Genomic DNA, 21,454 nt, shown 5'->3' on the forward strand with positions numbered 1-21,454 from the left:
TAGACTTGGCTCAGTTCAACTCGAGCTAAGCTCGAGCCAAGCCAGACTGAGTCTGAGCCAAGCCCAAGCTTGTCAATGGACGACGAGAAGCCTAGATGAGGAGGTAAAGGAGGGGGATGAGGAGGCAGCGATGAAGGAGGAAGATGAGGAGGCCAACATCGATAGAGGAGGTGGCCAATGATGATGGAGGAGGAGACCACCAAAAAAGGCTGGATGTAACAACCTATCCTAAAAATTTAAATAACAACAATAATAATAATAATAAATTCATGGCATGACATAGCCGGCCACACTGTGGTCGGCCTTATGCCAAGCTAGGCGCTACCATGCAGCTGGCTCTGCCGCCGCCATCCTCCCTCCCCTTCCACCTCAAACGCTCTCTCTCCCTCTAAATCTCTCTTCTCTCTCAAACTCTACCACCCCCTACCGGGGTTGGCTTGCCGCCGTTATTGTCATTGCCGCCACCAAGGTGAGCCTCCTTCTCTCTCTTCTCTCCTCTCTCCTCTCCTCTCTTCTCTCCTCTTTCTTTCTCCCCTCCTTCTTGCTCTAATCGTCAGCACCCTCTCCCATCTCCTTTCTTCCACCGCCCAAGTCCTCGATTGGCCTCCTCTAACTCCTAACCCCCCTCTTTTGTAGTAATTTCTCCCCCTTTACTTTAAATAGGAGTTCTCCTAGCACCTATCTAGCCATTGAAGGGCTAACAAACTAGGATTCACCCGACTTTTGGTCACTATTTGGCCAATATTTCGAGATCTAGCTATCCAAACCGTGAAATCTTAGATTCATTGGAAATCTCTCTTCAAGAGCGACAAATATCCAAATTTCAATAAGATCCAATGGCTAGATCCTTCGGAATTTCCTTTGAAAGTTACGTTTTCAATTCTGTCCAAAACCGCTCTGGATCGAATCAAGCCGATGCTGTAACACCCATGCCCGGCACGTGCATGCCCACGCGCCCACACGGCACGCGCGACGCACGTGATAGGATGGACGGGGCCCGTCACGCGCAGATGCTTTCCTGTGCATATATAATCATGACATTATCAAATAAAATATGCTAACATATCCACGATCACATAATCCACCACCAAATAAATCATACTATTAACCAAATAAACCTGTTAACATATGAATATCTAAGTCCACAATAATATACACTATACCACTACATAATTTGACAGGACCCACAGGTCACAACAAACCATTAAGATACAACTAAAATAATTAATACAAGAGTACGCTATGATTCGACTTGTATTATACAAATCATCGTCTAATACAAAAGAGTACAAATATCAAATACCGATACAACTCAATTTTTATATAGACTATTATCTATATTGTCTCGTATCTATAGCTCATCTCATCTTTGCTCTAAAATATCTCATCAGGATATCTCAAGTTGATATCACGTACCATAATATCTGTGGGGGTTAGAAAAGAAATAAGGAGAGTCATGAGCAAAAGAGCATCTCTATAGATAAATCATACACTGTCATATGCTAAGGGTATCTCTGTAGATAAATCATACCCTGTCATACACTAAGGGTATCTCAGAAGAAAGTAATCATACCCTGTCATACGCTAACAGTATAATCATCTCTATATATCACTAATGTACTCATATCTCAGATCAGCCTAATCAAATGTATGATAAAATATGCTTGATTGAAATCATCTCTATATAAAGTTATATAATCATGCTGGAGGCCAAAACATGCGTGTACATAAGATATAATATATCCTAATTTGAGAATGGCGTCTAGAGGATAAGACTACTCACAGTCTGATCAGAAAACACAAACCACGTATCTCTCACGTCCGTCAGTCAAACATCAACTCATCGTCAGAGTTCACAATGTCTCACATAAGGGGTTCGGGATCTGAAAATATTTAAGTAGTATGATGTTAGCCGTTTATCTAATTATAATTAATTCACTTAGAATATAAAGGTTCATTAGGTTTAGAATCACTTCTCTTTATTTTTTATTACATAACTAAGTCTATATTATAGATACGATTCAAATACTATAAGTATATTATTATCATAAAATGTTAGTTATAACGTAAGGAGAAGAGGTTTGTTTCCTTTTATATGAGAGTATTTCTAAATATATAATTATAAAATAAAATAAAAGTCTAAATAACTATAAGTATAGACAAGGTCTAATTATAATTAATTTTATAATTTATACACTATCTTGATTAAGTAGGGACAATGTAGTCTTTACTCAATAAAATAATAAATAAATAACTAAATAAGCTTAGTATTTTATTTGTTGCAGAATAATCATATATAAAAAATTAATAGAAATACTTAAAATATATATGATGAGGGCATTAGAATATAAATCTAATAATTATAATTTACAAATCTATCTATTAATCTAATAGACATATAAATAAATAAATAAATAAATATAAGTATTACCTATATTTATACCTAATTAATCATTAATTATAAAAATTATCATTAATAAAATTATATTGAAGAATATATAATATTATTAAAATAGTTAATGTCTAAATAATCTATTTGCATTAATTAAGAAGAAAAATACCTAAATAAATAACATAAATAAAATAAATAATTAATTAATTAATTAATTCTGCCATCAGTGCTGGGCTCGACCCAGCAATATGCAGAAAAAAGGAGAAGAAGCTGAGGAAGAAGGGGAAAAAGAAAGAAAGAAAGAAAGAAAGAAAGAAAGAAAGAAAGAAGAAGAAGAAGAAGAAGAGAAGGAGAAGAGGAAGAGAAGAAATAGAGAACGTGAGGGAGGGGGTTGCGGACCCGGGCCGGCGGCTTGGCTCTGACGAGCCCGAGCTTAAGCGAGAGAGAGAGAGAGAGAGAGAGAGAGAGAGAGAGAGAGAGAGAGAGAGAGAGAGGAAGAAAAGGAAAGAGAGGGGGAATGAGGGATCTCATCGGCAGCGGTGGCTTTCGGGGAGGTGGCGGCGGGCGACGCGTCGGCAACGAGGAGAGGAAAGAGTGCAAGAGAGAGTAGAGTGAGAGAGTGATCGAGAGAGAGATAGAGATAGAGAGAGATTTAAAGAAAGAAAGGAAAGGCAGTGGAGGGGTTGCAGCGGCGCCGGGGTCCGCCGCGGCCAGCTGGTCGCAGCCAGTTGGCTGCAGTAGCAGCAGTGGGCGCATGGCGCCCCACCACGCATGCTGCATGGGCACGAGGCCGGCCACAGTGTGGGGCCACGTCGTGCCCAAAATTAATTAATATTTTTTTTTAAGGTTGGGTTGTTACATATGCATAACAATCAAGCCGGTTTGTGACAATATTAGAGTTTATTATTGCAAATCAAATACAATTAAACATGAGAAACCCTGACTCATAACTTCCCAATATCGATTTCTTTAAAAAATATATATACAATTAAACAGAAGCCCTAATCTTTCTCTTATGGTCCGTATTATTGTCAATATCCATTTCTTAAAAAATCGAGAGAAAGAAATAGTGTACACCACACTAGTATATGACCTTCAGACAATATTTTTTCTACTATTCAAGCATATGTAACAAACACTTTTTATCGTTCACACTCGTTAATTCAATTTTATTATCACATAAACACCTGAATAGCTTATTGTGATATAAGTTCTCATATGCAAGTATAATAAATAAATATAGCTATACCCTAGGAGGATTTGCCTTCCTATGTGATAAATGTTATTTCCTAAGGTCCTGTTCACAACTAGAATAGGGAGGAATAGTAATAGCAAAATCTAATTTGTTATTCCTAAAATGATGGTTGTATTCTAGAAATAGTAATTCCTATGTTTATCTGTATTCTGGAATAAGAATGCAATAATTATTTTTGATGTGATATAAAGTGAATAAAATAATAGAAAATTTACTATAATACCCTTCAATTTGATTTCAAATAGATTAATGAGATAGAGGGAGAGAAGCTTATAATATTATAAGTATGCAATGCGTGCATGAAATATTACATTATCATACTTTATGTATCTACCATTCGCGTATTACTATAGTGGGAGCGTATATATGCATTGTGTGCTGGTACGTACGTAATGCATTATCTTTTGAAAAGCAATATTAATTATTACCATGCTTTACTTATCTACCAATGCCTATTACTATATTAGGAGCATACATATGCATTGTATACTAGTACGTATGTAATGCATTACATTTTGGCAAACAATATCAATTATTATTATGTGCTGGTACGTATGTAATGCATTATATTTTGACAAGCAATATCAACCATTACCATGCTTTACCTATCTACCAATGCCCGTCAGTATGGTGAGAGCACATATACATTGTATACTGGTACGTATGTAATGCATTACATTTTGGCAAGCAATATCAATCATTACCATGTTTTACCTATCTACTAGCACCCATTACTATGGTAGGAGCATTAAAATATTAGTTTATTTATATTAGTCTTTTGATACATTTAATCCTACATATTTTCTAGTTGAAAATAGTATGTTATATATTAAATATTATTATATTTAATAGTAAAAATTATTAAAATTTTATTTTACATGGAACTTATATTTTTTAATAATCTTTGCAAAATGAGATTATTAATAATATTAAAATATTTATACTTTCATGTTTTATTTTAGCTTAAAACATGAGATTATTAATAATATTATATTAATCTTTTGTAAATTTTCTATTTTATTTTTTAACAAAAGATTTAATTAGATTACTACATAGTTTAAATAGTAAATATATTATTTTATCTACGAGTTAATATTTAATTGATAAAATATTAGTTTATTCATATTATATTTTTTATGTTATTAGTACATATAAAAATTGTTTTAATAATAAGATAATTTATAAAATAATTATTATCAATGAAATACTTTATTATTAAGAATTATATAATATTTATATTTAAAAAATATTTAATAATTTTAAAATGTTTTTATTTTTACAAAATAGTAAATTATTGATATTTATGCTGTTTATATTAAATTTTATTATTTAGTATGAAATAAAATAAATATGATAAGAGAGGAGAGAGAGTAGAGAGGAGCGATAAATATGATAAGATATTGATAAGAACGGTTAAAAGAGAAAAGAGAGAAGAGAGGAGTAATAAATTATGATAAGATATTTAAAAGAGATAAAAGATAAATAATAAACTATAATAAGATTTTTAAAAGAAGTTGTAGTCAAATTAAGAGTAAATTGGTAATTGATTAATGTGTGGTATAAGATGTAATTTTAATAAATAATATTTATATTCTAAAATATGGCTATTACGATGTTTAGCTTTATTTTGAAATAAAAGTTCGTATTCTGGAATATGAATTTTTGTTATTCTGGGATAACAGGGGCTAAGGACGTGTGCTTCTCATTTCTTGTCTTCTATTTCTTTAACCCGTTCAATTTGTGGAATATGGATATAATAGGCATAACTATTCTAATTTTTAATACTAAAAGAAGAGAGCGAATATTAGTATAAGCTATTATAATGATTAGTTCAATACTAGTATAATGAGTAATAATTATATTTGATGTGACATAAAATTAATATTAAAATATTGGAAATAGGTGATATTTTAAACCAAATTACAAAAATACCCTTAAATATATGCTAAAGTAGTAGTAGTAAATGATATTATTTTTTTGTTATAAATACAAGCTTAAATGCTTCATATACCTTTATTAAGAACAAATGCAGACTTACAAATGACTGGCAATGCGTGAAAATGCATTAGCTATACAGTGGCAACATAGTGGGTGGCAATGTAATAACCCAAGTAGTATTAAAAAAAAATTGGTTGGTCACGACGCGACCGGCCACGCTGAGGCCGGCCTCGTGCCCAGCATGCTACGCATGCCATGGCAACGCTGGCGCACCTCCACTGAGCCACTTTTCTCCACATCACGATGACGTGTGGAGGTGGGACCCGGCCCACTGGCCACTCTGCCGCCGCCGCGTGACCATCTCCCTCTCTCTAATTTTTCTCTTTCTCTTCCCCTCGTTCTCTCGATCTCTCGATCTCTCCCTCTAGTTCCCCAGTAGTCACTGACCACTGGGAAGAGCCGTCGTCGGCCCTTCTATTTACCAGTGAGCATTCCTCTCTCTCTCTCTCTCTCTCTCTCTCTCTCTCTCTCTCTCTCTCTCTCTCTCTCTCTCTCTGATTTGAGCCGCCGGCGAGAGGTCGACCGCTGAGTGGCCACCAACGGCCGTACCCCTCCCCTGTGGCCTAACCCTCTTCCCCTTTTCTCCTTCCTCCTCCTCCTTCCCTTCTTTCCTCCTCTCGGGTAGCACCTTGGTGCGCATGGTGCTGGGCTCAGCCTAGCACCTGCTATGTTAAGGTGCTAGGCTCAGCCTAGCACCTGCTATGTTAAGGTGCTGGGTTGAGCCTAGCACTGTGTACAATTTCTTTTAAAAAAAATGTAAATATATATATATATATGCATATTATTGATTAATATTTAAATTATATCTGATTATGTTATTAGTTATTTAATTAGTTTAGTTAATCTAATGTATTTAATTTATATGAATTAAATCTAATTATATCATAGTTAGTAAATAAATCTAATTATACCTTGTTTAGCAAAATACCTGCAAACATAAATTACTATATTAATCTAGTTAGGTATAGTAATTATTAGGGTTATGTACATATATTCTTGTGTAATTATTTGGAGTAACTTGATTCTTATTTTCTTAATTATCAAAGAGAATAATAGGCAGATAATTATGTTTTAAATACACTATTAGATAATATAATTATGGTTAATAAATAACAAAACAAATATAGGAATGAAGAGTATATAATTACAACGAGAAATTATCTTTTAGCCGGGTTAATTTTAATTAATAGAAAGACTGACATTATATGTTATAAATAATTTCATATTCTGACCCCCCTATTCAAGACCCTATGGACTTAGCTATCGAGGCTTGATCATTGTCGCAGCGTGAACGAGTGATTATTTGATAATTACAGTGGTGGTAAGTAGTCTTATCCCTTAGGCGCCTTTCTCAAATTAGGTTATATTATATATTATGTATATGCATGTTTTGGCCTCCAGCATAATTATGATTTTATCTAAAGATAATTATAGTCGAGCATGCAATTAGGCTGATCTTGGATATGAGTATGATGATAATATATAGAGATGATTAGAGATGACTATAGTGTTATAATTTTATGTCCAGTTGATCTATAGCATGAGTATACATGTTGTGATAGATTAGCATGTATATACATGTGTTGACTATATGGTTAGAGACTACATTGCATCATTTTTCTCTTGATTCCTATTCCACCTAAATTCATGTTATGCATTGACTTGTTATCATACTGGATATATGCATATGATCTATCATTTAGAAAGAAAGCATGAAATATGATTAATAGAATAGTTAATAAAAAGCATGAGGATATCCGAGTGGGCGCGAGAGTTAGTACGTGTTTGGTGGATGATTAATCGCTCGAAACAGTTGCGATCCTGTGGCCTTACGTCCGAGGTCGTTAGTTTGTCTACGCAGCAGACATTCAAACACATGCCATTCGTCAGGGCATATATGGCGAGTTATCCTTACGAGATTTCTATCAGCTAGAAGGGTACTCGATCTTGATGGATGTTGATACCCTTAGTGTATGGCAATGTATTGTTATATTTAAGATACTCCTTATGGATGGCAGAGTATGTTCTAAGCCTTCGGGCATGATATTGAGACTGAGCACCGGGTGTTGACTGTGCACAATAATCTAATATGATAGTGGTATACCGAGATGTCGGTGATGATTGTAATACGAAGAGTTTCATATAATTATTGAGTAATTATCATACTTTATATATACCATTGCATAGTCGACATGCATCATATGTGTTATATTTGAGAGTGATACAATAATAGTATACATAGAGGTTTATTTATACATTGTCAAGAGTTTGTGTTCTTGATTAGTTATAACATGACATTTACTATAGATTTGGGATTATCGAAGACTTGTTTATATGTTCATTCACAGCATGATGCTTCTTTCTGATTCATATTATCCAGTACTTGATTTACTCTTTATTTGACTTTACTGATTCGGGATAAGGTCTATTCACTGAGCCTTTAGCTCATAACTCTCTTTATTTTTTCATTTCCAAAAACCAAGGTGAACGAGTGAAGCAGGATATTCCCTTAGAGGTTTTGCTAATAGGTAAAAAGTAGAGTGTGATTAGTGTTATACGCTAGATGAGTTACGTTATCTAATGTATCAATGGACATCCTTCAAAGTGTCTTTATCCTTGTCTTATATTCTAATATATGACTTTGTATTTGTATTTGGTTATTAGTAACTAACCAAATGGTCAGGTGCCACGCACGTGTCGTGTGGGCTTGTGCCATGCACGGGTTTAGGATTTGGGTGTTAAGGGCAATGTGCTGTAGTGCGTGACAACACAATGACTATGCAATGCGTTGTAGTGCGTGATGATGCATTATAATGCGTGGCAATGCGTCGTAGTGCGTGATAATACATTATAGTGCGTGACAATGCATTGTAGTGCGTGATAATGCATTATAATATGTGGCAATGCATTGTAGTGCGTAATAATGTATTATAGTGTGTGGAATGCGCTGTAAGCATGATAATGCAGTGGCTATGCAACGCGTGGCACTACAAATATTTATGTGACATGACTATTTTTCAAAAAGAGAGAAGAGAAGAAGGAATCTCAACTAAAGTAAAAGTGGTATGGAATCAAGTGATATTAATCTAACAGCAAAATAATAATCATGAATTATTATTAAATTATTTTTTAAAAGTTGTACGAAATAAGATGAGAGAGAATGATGAATTATTGTACCAAAATAAGCTCAGATATTGTTTAGTTACTATATACTAGAATAAAGAGATTTATTCTAGAATAAACTTATTCTTATTACACAAGTGAACGGGTAACATAACCAGCAAATTTGGCACAATTGATCTCCTCATTTTTTATCTTTCTCAAGATCAAGTTTGATAATTAACAACACCAACTTCCCGAGGATTGGTACCGATTGTTAGATAACGAAGCAAAAGAAACAAAGGAGGTAACAACTACTGTTTTTTCTAATAGTGGTTAAAAGTATTTCAGTGTTCATTTATACATATGGAAAGCGAGGAACCCTAACCCTAAGCTAAAATTCTTAAATCCAAATATAACATCTAATAAGACTCATACTAGGACTCGTGGCTTGTGCTACTCCACACTAGCCATTTATTTTTTCCAAGACAGGTGCTGAAATAGGGGCCATAAAATTATCCTAGAAGTGTGTTCCCAACTTGGTTTCTCCCCAGGCCTTGCATCCCTTTTACTCGGAGAGAGAAACTAAATCCTAACTTAAAAGGAAGAATCAAATATGCTCTTAATTACCCACTCATTTATCTCCCTTATTTATCCTTAATAAAGTTCATAAGGCCACTCTAAACAAAGAGACTCACCAGTTGTACAGCTCAAGACCAGCTTAAGATTTGCTCAAAGTTAATGCAGGGCTCAATCCTCAGATCTGACAAGGAATTGAAGGAATTGTAAGGAGATGCATAAAAACAGGAACCAAAGTAAATCTCACAGGATAAGTAGCTAGCCTACTTCCAACAAATTCATTATTCGTTTCAAATTAAAATACCAACAAGCGAAATAATACAAATTTTGATCTACACTTTCCATTAGATTACTTCTCTTACATGAGAAATCTGCTTCACCAGCAGAATACGACTTCTGCTGTGTGGTGGCAAAGATTTGACATCAGGGTACAACTTTCTAGTCCTAGTAAATTTGTAGAAGACGATGCATAGACAAATTAGTTAAGTTCTTCTATCATTAACTGCACAAGTCAGTAAAGCATCCAAAAGCAAACCATATTTGCTGGATTTCACAAGTCTTTTGGTTCTGCTTTTGTATCGGCATCAATATTTCCACAATGCAAGCTGGTCAAATCCAAGATATCAGTAATATATATCTGACAGTTTTTGAGAGTCAAAGAGTGTAATGAAGAATTAATTACCCATGCAAATGCTGAATAATGGTGTGGCTTTCTTGATTCTTAGCTACCATAATTGGTAATCTTTCTCTGCCTAACCTGCATCCTTCTAACTGATCAACATCCACCATAGATGATGCTTGCCCAGTAAAATGCAGAGAAGCACCCACACCCATGGACTTCATCTCAGTTTCTTTTACACAAAAGAGGTGTTAGTATGAAACAGAAAACAATGAAGGTATAAAAAGTAGTGCCTAATGAGTTTTTGCAGCTAGGGTGAATTACCTGGGAGGTTTGTTGTTGTTTGCCCGGAAGTTAATTGATGCTTTGGCACTATATCGTCTCTAAAGATTTCCTATAACATGCAAGTGTGAAGTTGTAATTTTAACACCAAACATGGTAGTCCTCTATATTTTCAGTGTTTTCTCCCTTTTCTTTTCTTTTTCACAAGAAAAAAGGCACTAGATAAGTCCTTGTGGTTTGCCACTTTCAGAATTCCCCTGCTAGTTTGGGGTATTCTCATATTGATCCCTGTGGCTTGCAATCTTTTAGATGTACTCTGAGTGGATTTATTTTTTATCACTGGGATCACATAGTTTGCTATAATATTGAATAAGTTTTCAAGGTTTAAACATTTTAGAACTGCTCTATCTGGTTACAAGCAAATAGAAGATAAAAATAGAACAAGAGAGAGCAAGTTTGGGAAGTTACAAAAACATGGACCTCTCTGATAAAGCAAGACCAGAGGGAGAAGTCCTACAAAGTTGTAGACCACAGTGATCTCTGTGATACAAATGGGATAATAAGAAATAACCTAGAAAGAAGCTAATGATAGGACTAGTTTAGCAATTTTCCCTTTTAATAAAGGCTTAATCTGAATCTCTCAATCCTTAGCTGAAGACATTTGTGGCAACCAATGGAATGGAATATGCACAAAAATGATAAACCAAGAAAATTACCTCAGCACATACAGGGAATTGAAAGGATCCAAGGTGTGACGATGACTCTGTCCTATCAGAAGGCTCAGGAAGAGTAATATTTACCACACTGGGTAAGACAACAGATTGGTGGGAAGATGTGCCATGATTTAATTGATGATACGCATGCTGCACACCTTGTGCTGAATCATGATTCAAGGGCAGCATGCTTCCTCCTACATTTATTCCTGTGACATTATTCACACCGAGCCCCATGGACATCTGAGAGCCTTGCAGAGACTGTAATCCTCCAGAAAAATAAGTTGGATTTAGGTATAGGCCGTTTCGCATTGAAAGCATCTGCAAAGGAAATTGAACATTCAAAGGGGAACTATTAGTGATATAAATTTATTAAAAAGCTAAGGGTATGAAGAAATGGCATAACTAAATTTACAATGAGAGCACTTTCCAGCATGGAGAATGAAAACAATAACTACATGTAACTGTCAAAAGTTGTATAATTTCTCAGTATAAAATGGACTATGCAAAAGAAAAAGAGAAAATCATAAGCATCCGTTTTTCATTCTCACTGATCAGATCTCCAAGTCAGAGCTGCCAATATTAATAGTGACTATTGCTCAGGGTCAGCACTCTTTGCTATCCATCAATAACAAACATGTACAACGTTACGGCTTACCACAGTAAAATTAAAAATAATAATAGTAAAAACAGAAACTTTTCACATTTCCAAAGCTCAAAAAGGAGTAACAAATGCACAGGCTTCTATCTATGTGGGGTCTAAGAAGGGAAGATGTACACACCCTTACCCCTCATTACTGAAATAGTTCTTCAAGACTTGAACTCATGTGCAGTATTGAGGTATTAGAAAGAAAGCATAAAACTTCCAGATCAAAGAGTCCAGAATGATCTGACTTCAGAGATTTTTTGTGAAAGAGATAAATCTGAATGCATAGTTTTACAGAGCAGATAGGCAAATGAAGAGAGCTTTTTCAACAGAAAAGGTAAATTAAGGCATATTAGAGAGAGAACATAAAACTTCCAGTCGAAATGTCGAATCCACTATCGCGAAATCCATCTAAAATAGTCATTTTTTTTCTGAAAGAGATGTTTGAATCCATAATTGTCTTGTCATTGGCATGCCCCATGATGGCCAATGGTCGATATGGTACATGCCGCAACATTTGCCACCCGATAATGGCATGGTTAATCATTGAGATGGCACTGTTAAAATTGCCACATCTGAGAATAGTCCCATGTTGAGAGAAAAATGAAAAGAGATTACACAGACTGTCAGAGCATTTGAAATAGGTTTGTACCACCTTGAGGAAAGTCTTTATGTCAACCCTAATAAATGTTCTTGTATGATGTATTGTGTAACTTTTCTAGGGTACATAGCTTTCTCAGAGGGTGGATCAGCTGACCCCAAAAAAGTGAGAGCTATAGTAGTCTGAACCTAGGCGTTAAAGATGTTCACAGTTATCAAGGTCTAGCCACTTTCTTCGGTCTGTTTATTAAGCAATTTAACAGCATTATGTCTCCTATTATTGATTGCTTGAAGAAAAGAGACTTCAGGTGGACAAAGGCTACTGACAAAGCCTTAAAAATAATAAAACAGATGATGACGAACCAGTTATTTACCTCCTAATTTCAGGACAGTATTTGAAGTTACATGTTACGTTTCTTACATAGGTATAGGTGGTGTTCGAGCATGTGATGTTTCTTAAATAGGAGTAGATCTTGACTCGTTGATAAAACCTCGTCTTTTTTTTAGCTTGTCTACTTTGCGAATGAGAATTCGTACATGCTGCTCAAGCCCTTGTCCTGGCTTTCCATATCTATGAGTCATGTGCCTTTCCTCGTCCCTCAAATCAGAGCTAACTTTTCTCACCCTAGATGACGACTCCCTGTGGAGCCTGGTCGCCCTACACAAAGAAGTTTGCTTCCAACTTGCTCAAGATAGGTGGTGTTTGAGCCAAGGGCGTTCAATAGTCTTTTGGTGAGAAATTAGATGACGTTAAACATACATACTCTACCTATTATAATGAATTCTATTCAGTAATGCAAGCCTTACAATACAGGCGATAATATCCACTAGAGTCTACTCTTTATTCTAACTAAGTCTCTCACTCACAAAAGAGAACTCTAGGCATGCCAGATAGAATGAGTTCATACAGGAGTATACATTAGTATTGAACCTTAGGGCTGGGGTAGAGAATAAGGCAGCTAATGCACTAGGCCATTGTATTGTTGTAGTTGTCATAGGCAGTGCTGCAGTGGTTACTTTCAAGAAAGTCAAGGAGAATTATGGGCATGCCTGGATTTTGGGGAGACTTATGTGTCCCTACGAGATGACCTAACATTTGAGCATGATGATTTTTTAATTCATGATAGTTAGCACTTTAAAGCCAATAAATTATATATTCCACATAGGAGTGGCGAAAGTTGACCCAACCCGATAACTTGACACAGTAAGCTAGCTTTTTAAACGTGCTTGAATTTAATATAATCGAGTTCAGTCATAAGTAGGTCAACCCATTTAACTCAATTATTAAATTGGTTGTGTTCATATTTATTACCTTAACTCGATTAATCCGTTTATGACCCGACCAGCTACCCACTTATGACCCGCCAACTTGTTTATGAGACGATAACACGTTTATGACTCGACTAACCTATTTATGATAAGAAAAAACTCATTTGTAACCAAAATAAATCCATTTACAACCCAAATAAATCCATTTATAACCCAAATAACTTATAAAAATTTAAATAACTTGTGCCATTCATGTAACTCGTTTATGACTCGTGTAACCCGTTTAATATACGAGTCATGTTCGTATTTGCATTATTATGACCCGACCCGAACCCGGCTATCCCGACCCAAACTCGGCTAATCTGACCTAATTGGTAGGAAATAGGAAATAGAGGCAATTACATGTTGGTAGAAACAAGACAATAGAGACAATCAAGAGTTGGTTTTGTTGGCCTAGCTAGAAGAACATTGCTAAATTTGTTGGATACTGTGAAGTTTCTCAATTAGACAATGATACGAAGTAGAATACCAGATTTTATGCACCTTTACGATGCCTGACCTTCCCCATAGAGAGGCATAATTCAATTTTTGCGGTGGTTTATAACTAGATAAGTTTTCCAAAATGGCTCATTCTATTCCTTGCTCAAGATATCTGATGCATCTAGAATAGTCAAACCACATTTACATTTTGCGACATTATTAGCTTACATGGTCTTCCTATGAATATTGTATCTAATAGAGATGTAAATTTATGAGTTTACTTTTGAAAAACCATACAACATCTTTGGGGAGTCAATGACTAAGATTAAATATTCTGCTGTATTTTATTCCCACAAGGATAGGCAATCTGAGGGTAGTGAACAAGAGCTTATGGAAATGTTTGGAGGGTGAACAAACTCAGACTAGGGATCTCATCCTACCTAAAATTGAATTTGCAAATGTCAGTTAATAGGTCTCTAGGCATGCCTCCAGTAGAGGTTGTGCATAGTTACAAACCTTAAAAACCTAAAGATCACATTCCAATGCATCCTTATTCTAGAGCTTATAAGTTTACAAGGCATATATACCACATATTCATTCAGAATTTAGTGGACAAAAATATCAGCAAGAAGATAGAAATGAAAAATTGCAAAAATATGGCTCTAGCTTATTCACCTAGATGCCCATTAGTCATTGGGTCTTTTTTTACTTGTTTGGGTCTAGTTAGACCACAATTCCATTAGGTTTTTATATTGGGTTTATAAATGGTGCTAAGACATTGTATCCAAATGGTTTTTAGGACAAAAAAGATGACTTGAGGCTTTCTCCTAGGATTTCTAAAAGATCCCCTTATGATGTTAAATCATAACTCAATTTGCCAAGCCTAGGGTTCACATCCACATATCATGGTACTATTACTATATTTTCATTTGTTTAATCAACGTTACTAGGTACTCTCGCACTTATATGCCTCCATACAAAGCCCAGCTTTTCAGATTTGAGATGTAGACTTAGTATTTCAGATTTGAAAATCTAAATCAAATTTCAGACATGACATTGAGATCACATTTCAGCACAAGCTTAACTTTATGGATCAGAGTGTCTGTACAATTCTCCTACAGTTTGCTATGATGGTGCAGCTGCCAAGGATTCGAATTATCAGCAAGCACAGGTGTTCATACATTCGAGCTTTATTTACAGGGATTACGACATGTAGAGAAAGACAAATATAGGTTAAAACCCAATATCAAGGAGGACACTAGTCATCCTCTTGATGACAGAATGACAAGTTCATTACCTGTCATCAAAGAATCCACAGTTCATCCAAATCAATTCAATTCTCAATTAGGAAAAGTTGTCTCTCTTGACAACCTATACTATTTTCCTCTTTTAGTTGAAGGGAAGCCGAACTTTAAACCAGACCCTCACTACCTTAACTTGAGAGTTTAATTCCCAATTGGGGACAGCTAACGTCATCCTAGACCTTAAATCTGTTTCCTATCACATTAATTCAATGATTACTAGTAGTTTGTTCCATCGTATCCTAGAACCTATCAGTCTTGAATATTTACTATATTAGTCTTCTTCTGCAATTTCCTTTAAAAGTCAATTTGTCTAAATCAAACATCGTTATATTCTAGCTAGTATTTGGTCGATTAATTGCTTTATTCGCAACATAATCCTTTCTTTGAGCAAAACAGACCATAGTCAAACAAGATTTTCATGATTCCAATGATGTAAATTATGTCCTTGAAAGTGACGCATTTTGCTTGTGAACACCTACCAACATATAGTTTTCTCTGTTATCCTGAAAACCTCTATTTTACCAGCTTGCTTGTACTTGATTTATTTATTTTCTGATTTTTGCTGATTTCTATTGATTTATAACACTTTTTTTATGTTTGTGTCAAGTCAACTTTGGTATTAGAGGACAGGTCTGATTAAGGTATTGCATTGGACCATAGTCTATTTGGAGGTCTTGCCACACCCAAATTGCATAATACGTGCTTGTAGGCATTGTACTCCTTATACAAGCCAATACTACTACATATTGAAGGGTTGACACATTTTTGAGACAATTTGAAGTGGGCCATAGTAATCTAGGTTAATGTGCACTAAGGTGAGGAAGTATCTAGAAGCAGATTCATTAACCAAAGGTTTAGATCATGTGAAGTGACACCCATCAAAGTTAGCATGGTAAGAGCAGATTGATTAGCTTCAAATTGAGCTTGGATCAAAAGTTTTATAGATTTGTAAGTAGGCTTATTTTTGAAATATTTAAGCAAATGTAAAAGGGTGTTTTTTGATAGAATATGAAGTAGAAAGGCCTTGGTGTCTTAAAGCCTAAAGGTTGTTTCAATTGTTGCCCATAGATCAACATAATGCTGCTAACAAACTTGATCACTAGCAACCATAGATTTAAAAGCATCCCTTGTTATTGTGTCAACATCCCTTTTTTGCTATATTCAGAAAGAAACAAGGATTAACTTGCTCCACATTGCTATATGTAATAAAGCTTTGAATACTAGTATCAGTATCAGTCTTTGGGGAAAAACGATAGTTTCAGCTACTGAACTAGCCATTTTAGTTTCAATCTACTTTTTAATTACTCAAATACTGAAAAAAATAAAATGTAGAAAAATCCTAAAAGTTCATAAAAATGACAAAGGTTAAACAATTTATGTTATTCATAGTTTGAAGTTTCAGTTTCGGTCCTTGTAAAACTGAAAACAATCTAGAGAGGAGAGAGAGAGAGAGGGGGAGACATTCGATTGAGGGAAAGAGAGGGAAAGAGAGATAGAGAGACCTTTTGGTTGAGCGAGCTCTCTATCTCTTTTATGAGAGTTGCGAGCTTTTAATGGCTCTAAAACTCCCTTTAGTTCATGTGAAAGAAGAGAGATGATGGGAATTGGAAAGGACTCAAAGGAGGAGACAATGGGAATTGAAAATTAAGAAAAAAAGACAAAATAAAGGGTCCAACATCTTTTATGCTACCAATCACAAGAGTTTAACACCTTGTTTGGTTTGAGACTAAGTCTCGAACTCAATTAATTAGTCTTATTTCTTAGTCTTTATTTTTTAAAAAGTAAACTTGATTAGTTATGAAAAAGATAAAAAGATATTTAGTTACTAAACCAATTTAGAGGTCCCTAAACCAGTTTATGGTGGTTTCTAAGCTCAAAGCAAACAAGGCCTAAGTTAAAAAAAAATAGACCACAAACTCATTTCACAAGGATTTAAGTCAATTGGGTTTGGGCTAACGAGTTGTGAATGCAAAAGCAGATCAGCAAATCCATTTCACAAGAGTTTTAAGTCAAATGGGTTTGGCTAATTGGTTGTACACACAAGAGCAGACCCACAGACCTGTTAAACCTGATCCATTTTGGTCGAAATGGTTGGGTTTTAGGTGAAACTCACAGTTCAAACCCGATATTAATCATTTTTCTAGCATCAAGCCTTCTTTCAAATTGGTTTTCGGCCGATTTTCCAAACCATGATATTATTTATATAAGATATTAACATAATATGAGTGAAACTACTAAGGACAATAATGAATTCCAGATGGATTCAATAAATACATGTGCTCATTATCGTCATCACCTCGGAATAGAGGTGGCAAAAAACAACTTACGAATGAAGCTAACAACCAACTTTGTACATAAGTGATTGTAAGATGTGTTAGAAAAAAAGGTAAAAAAGAGTGGAGCAAAGGAAAAATAAAATATAAACAAAAAGGACAAAAGAGATAAAATGGGAACGAAACATAGAACATCGCACCCAAGATAGTAAGACATCAATAATTGATGTCCAGAGTTGAATTCGAGTTAGATCCAATTTATGATGCAATCCACATATTTTGCATAAAAGAAAAATAAAAATTTTGTAACCAATACAATCGATATTGGGGCCGATACAATTGATACTAAGCCCAAACAAACAAAAAACTGATACTGATGTGTATTAACTTGTACTTTGAATCATGATATCTATACCTAGGTGGAAGGCCCTAGCATAGAGATTCGTAAAGATTTGATGTGAAACAATGGGATTGTTAAGATTTCAGGAACAATGATAATTAGAAAGAGAAAAAAGAAATGGGATCTGATGTGGACTTGTATTATGTGCAAATCTTTTACGTTATATGAGTGGCGAATATGACCATTGTCTTCTATTGAACATACAAGACCCTAGAGCAACCGGCACACTTGCGGACTCGTGCAACCTTGCACACAATCCATGGGCCAATCACCATGATCAAGGTCCTGCAATCCTGAACAAAGTTGTGTATTTCAACCAACCAACTCTAGTAGAGTTGGTAGGTACTTTGCTCATGACTAAGGTGTTCATGAATTCAACTCCAACCCCAAACAATATTGTGGAGAAATTGTTTGGTGGTTGGTGGTTGGTGGTTTGGTAGCTTGGCTTGATTTTGTTGATGGCTCGGCAGTGTAGTTAGCTTGGAAGAACAGCTTGGCAACGCAACAATTTGGAGCAAGTCTCAGCAGCATTTGATTCGACGCAATTGTTCGGTGACGCATATGGCTTGAAGCCTAGACCAGACAGCTAAAAGCTTAGTGGAGCCTAAAAATGCCTCTGTATCTAGGGAGAGTTGGCCCTTTGTCCAGCCCATATCTAGCCTTCGGGCTCATGAATGATCAAAAAAAGTTGTGTATTTCAAATTTGCAATCATGATGTTTGTAACAAATTATGAAATTATGATGTAGCAATGTTGTTTAATTTAGAATGCTAGCTATCATCCCATATAATTTTGTTATTTGAAATATTCAAGATCATGTATTTATGCAATCCTTTTTTGAACATTTATGGAAATGCCATACAACAAAGCTAGAAGCTCAAAGAAGATAATCATCATAGAAGGGACACCATCAATCATCAAGCTTGTAGCTAGGGCTTAGGCAACCAAACGGTCTGCGAGCTAGCAGGATGATAGTATGGAAGGGATTTAGCATACTAAAGATGATAAGCATGTTAAGGAAGAAGAGGAGATAAATTAGGCACTGATTCTTTCCTATGTAAGTCTATAACATAATTTTTACAACTTGATATTGTTTTGTTAGTAATCTCTAGCTCAAATAATGGGGTCTTTTGTGATCAAATGAAAATTGTAGGGTTCACTTCCGATAGTCTAAAAAAGTAAAGTAATATATGTAAAAATACATGTGTGATGCTAATATAAAACTTCCCTATATTCTAGCCACTAAGTGCTTGTTTGGGTAAACAAGAAAATTTTCAAAGGAATTTCAATATGTAGGAATTGAAAAGTACAACTAAAGGATCTTGTGATTTTTTTTTCCTTTGGATTGATTTAATGAATATTTTGGAGGAAAAAGATAGAAAGAAGAGAGATAAGAGGAGGTGGTGATCGTGGTTGTGGTGGTTGTCGTGGTGGAGATAGGAGAAGGATGAGGAGGAGGAAAAGGTGGTGGTGGCCTGATGGGTAGAGGAGGTGGAGGAGATGGTTGTGATAGTGGTGGTGGCGGCGACAGAGGAGTTAGTGATGGGTAGGGGAGGAAGGGAGGTGGTGGTGGTCGGTTGAGGAGATAGAGGAGAGAGAAGAGATTGGTGATAGGAGAAAGAAAGGGAGAGATGGAGAAGGGGGGCTAAGAGAAAAGAGAGTGAGGAAGAGAGTATAGGAAAAAAAGAAGTCAAACTTCATTTCTTTTTTCATTAGGAAAGGGGTATTTCCTATGGAAAAACTACCTTGAAAAAATCATCCAAACACCCACATAGGAAAATTTCCTATCCCTGTGAATTTTCCTAAGGAAAGTCATTCCCACAGAATCTTCTGAGATTTTGGACTATCCAATTAGGCCCTAAGACAGAAGGGCTTATCCTCCAGCAAGAAACTTATAAATAACTAGGAATTAACTAAAATCTTATAAGAAAAAAAAGCTCTTATCCTATGCATTCTTGTTTAATTCCTATAGCCATATTATTGATGTTAAAAGCTGCATGCTTGTCCTTAATCATTAATCAGAAAGTTCCACAGGATATGCACATCGGTCAAGTTGGCTGTCGGATTATAATTCAACAATCTGACAAACCGATATTACAGGCTAAAAGGGGAAAGAGTGCTGATCAAACAGAGCCTTAATAAGCACTTGGTAGAAATCCATCTAGAACTGAATTCATAGAGAGAAGATGCACTCTAGCAAATCCCAGAAGCAATTAATCAAACAGGTTATATCCTTTTATTTACACTGAAATCTAATATGATCCCTATAGAAACATGCAAGACTATAAAATGGATTTCCCAGCATCAACTGACCTGTACTTGGAGCTGGAGCTGCTTGAGATATTCAATAGCTTCATCAAGCATCGAAGCCTTATCCGTCTGCTTGCAAAAACCATTTGAATAAAAACAACAGTAAGAAAAAAAAAGACCTTAAAAGGAAAAAGAAAAAGAAGAAGAAGAAGAAGAAGAAGAAGAAAGTTCTAATTACTATTATCTACCACCTTGTTAGAATTTGGTATCAGATTCTGCAGTGCTTTCATTTTCTCATTAATCCTACTCCTCCTCCTCTGCACAAACTCCACCCACCCAATCGAACATAAAAAAAGGGAACTTTTAATCAAGAAAAGAACCAAAGAAAATCCAAAGATCGAACACCACACCTTCTCCGACAAATTGTGAACCTCCGCAGCTCTACTCCTCTTGCTCCCGGAACTCCGCGGCCGCCCGGGCTTCGCGGGGTCCCCGGACACTTCCAGTCCTTCCTGCCACCAAAAGTATTTAAAAAAAAAAACCTAATCAATCTACTAGTAAAACCCATTAGTTAGCCTCATCTGGAAAGAGAAAAAAAAAAAAAATCAAGAATCACCTCGCTCTCGCAATCCTGGGACTCAAAATCCTGATCCAGATTCTTCCCCCTCTCATCCTCCGCACCCAGCTCCTCCCCTCCGCAGCTCCAAACCCTCATGGAGTCGGCAGCAGCAGAGTAAGGATTAAAAGACGAAGGAAACGGCATTGGGTCAAATCTCACCTCATCTCCTTGCTCTCTATCTAAACCCATCTCACTTTCCTTTCAGCCTCCTCTCCCCGCACCCAAATGCAATTAATGCATCGCCACTGGGTATATATTTATATTGCTTTTGCTCCACCCCTTTTTTGCTGTGCTGAAGAATACTTTCCTCTGCAAAAAGCGACGAAGTACACCAACAAATCATGCCTCTTTGCTTATCTCCTTTACCCGGTCGTGGAGTTTGAGGATTTTTTTTATTCCGTGTGGCGATTTATGGTGGTCACTTTGTACTCTCTACTCTGTACTGTACTGTACTGACCCTTTTTATTATTATTTTTATTTTTATTTATTATTATTTAAATCCACGCATTGAAATAAGGGAGTGGGGAAGGTGACGGATGTCTTTATTGTTAATAAATGAGATGGAATGGAGAGAGAGAAGAAGTTTTAGTTAATATATCTACGACTTTGGTGGTGTCCCACCGAACAACGCAACTACTGCTCGAGTCCGAGATAGGTGATATCATGCTGTAAAATTC

General features: G+C 35.7%; 2 protein-coding genes across 3 annotated transcripts in view; both read right to left on the reverse strand.

Annotated features, from left to right (window-relative positions):
* Positions 1-9,482, reverse strand: part of LOC140799847 (pentatricopeptide repeat-containing protein At4g14050, mitochondrial-like) — a 48,209-nt gene extending 38,727 nt beyond the window's left edge. The window contains exons 1-2 of the mRNA XM_073154346.1: positions 9,443-9,482; positions 1,784-1,883 (exon numbers count right to left, since the gene is read on the reverse strand). The gene's annotated coding sequence lies outside the window, so the exon portion shown is untranslated. The remainder of the gene's footprint in view (positions 1-1,783; positions 1,884-9,442) is intronic.
* A 78-nt stretch (positions 9,483-9,560) lies between these two features.
* On the reverse strand, positions 9,561-21,157 carry LOC140799848 (transcription factor SPATULA-like). Of its 2 annotated transcripts, none has more exons than XM_073154348.1 (8): positions 20,775-21,157; positions 20,569-20,670; positions 20,410-20,484; positions 20,222-20,287; positions 10,941-11,258; positions 10,267-10,336; positions 10,006-10,174; positions 9,561-9,928 (listed from the first exon to the last, which is right to left on the reverse strand). In XM_073154348.1, exons 1-8 carry the CDS (start codon positions 20,964-20,966, stop codon positions 9,874-9,876), a joined length of 1,047 nt encoding a protein of 348 aa, XP_073010449.1. In that variant the 5' UTR covers positions 20,967-21,157; the 3' UTR covers positions 9,561-9,873. The 2 variants fall into 2 exon arrangements, with proteins under 2 accessions (XP_073010449.1, XP_073010450.1); XM_073154349.1 differs by having other exon boundaries at positions 20,410-20,475; positions 20,775-21,155.
* Positions 21,158-21,454: the final 297 nt, after the last annotated feature.

The sequence above is a fragment of the Typha latifolia genome, chromosome 13 (genome assembly GCF_019914945.1).
Source record: "Typha latifolia isolate L0001 chromosome 13, TyphaL0001v2, whole genome shotgun sequence".
Taxonomy (NCBI): Eukaryota; Viridiplantae; Streptophyta; class Magnoliopsida; order Poales; family Typhaceae; genus Typha; species Typha latifolia.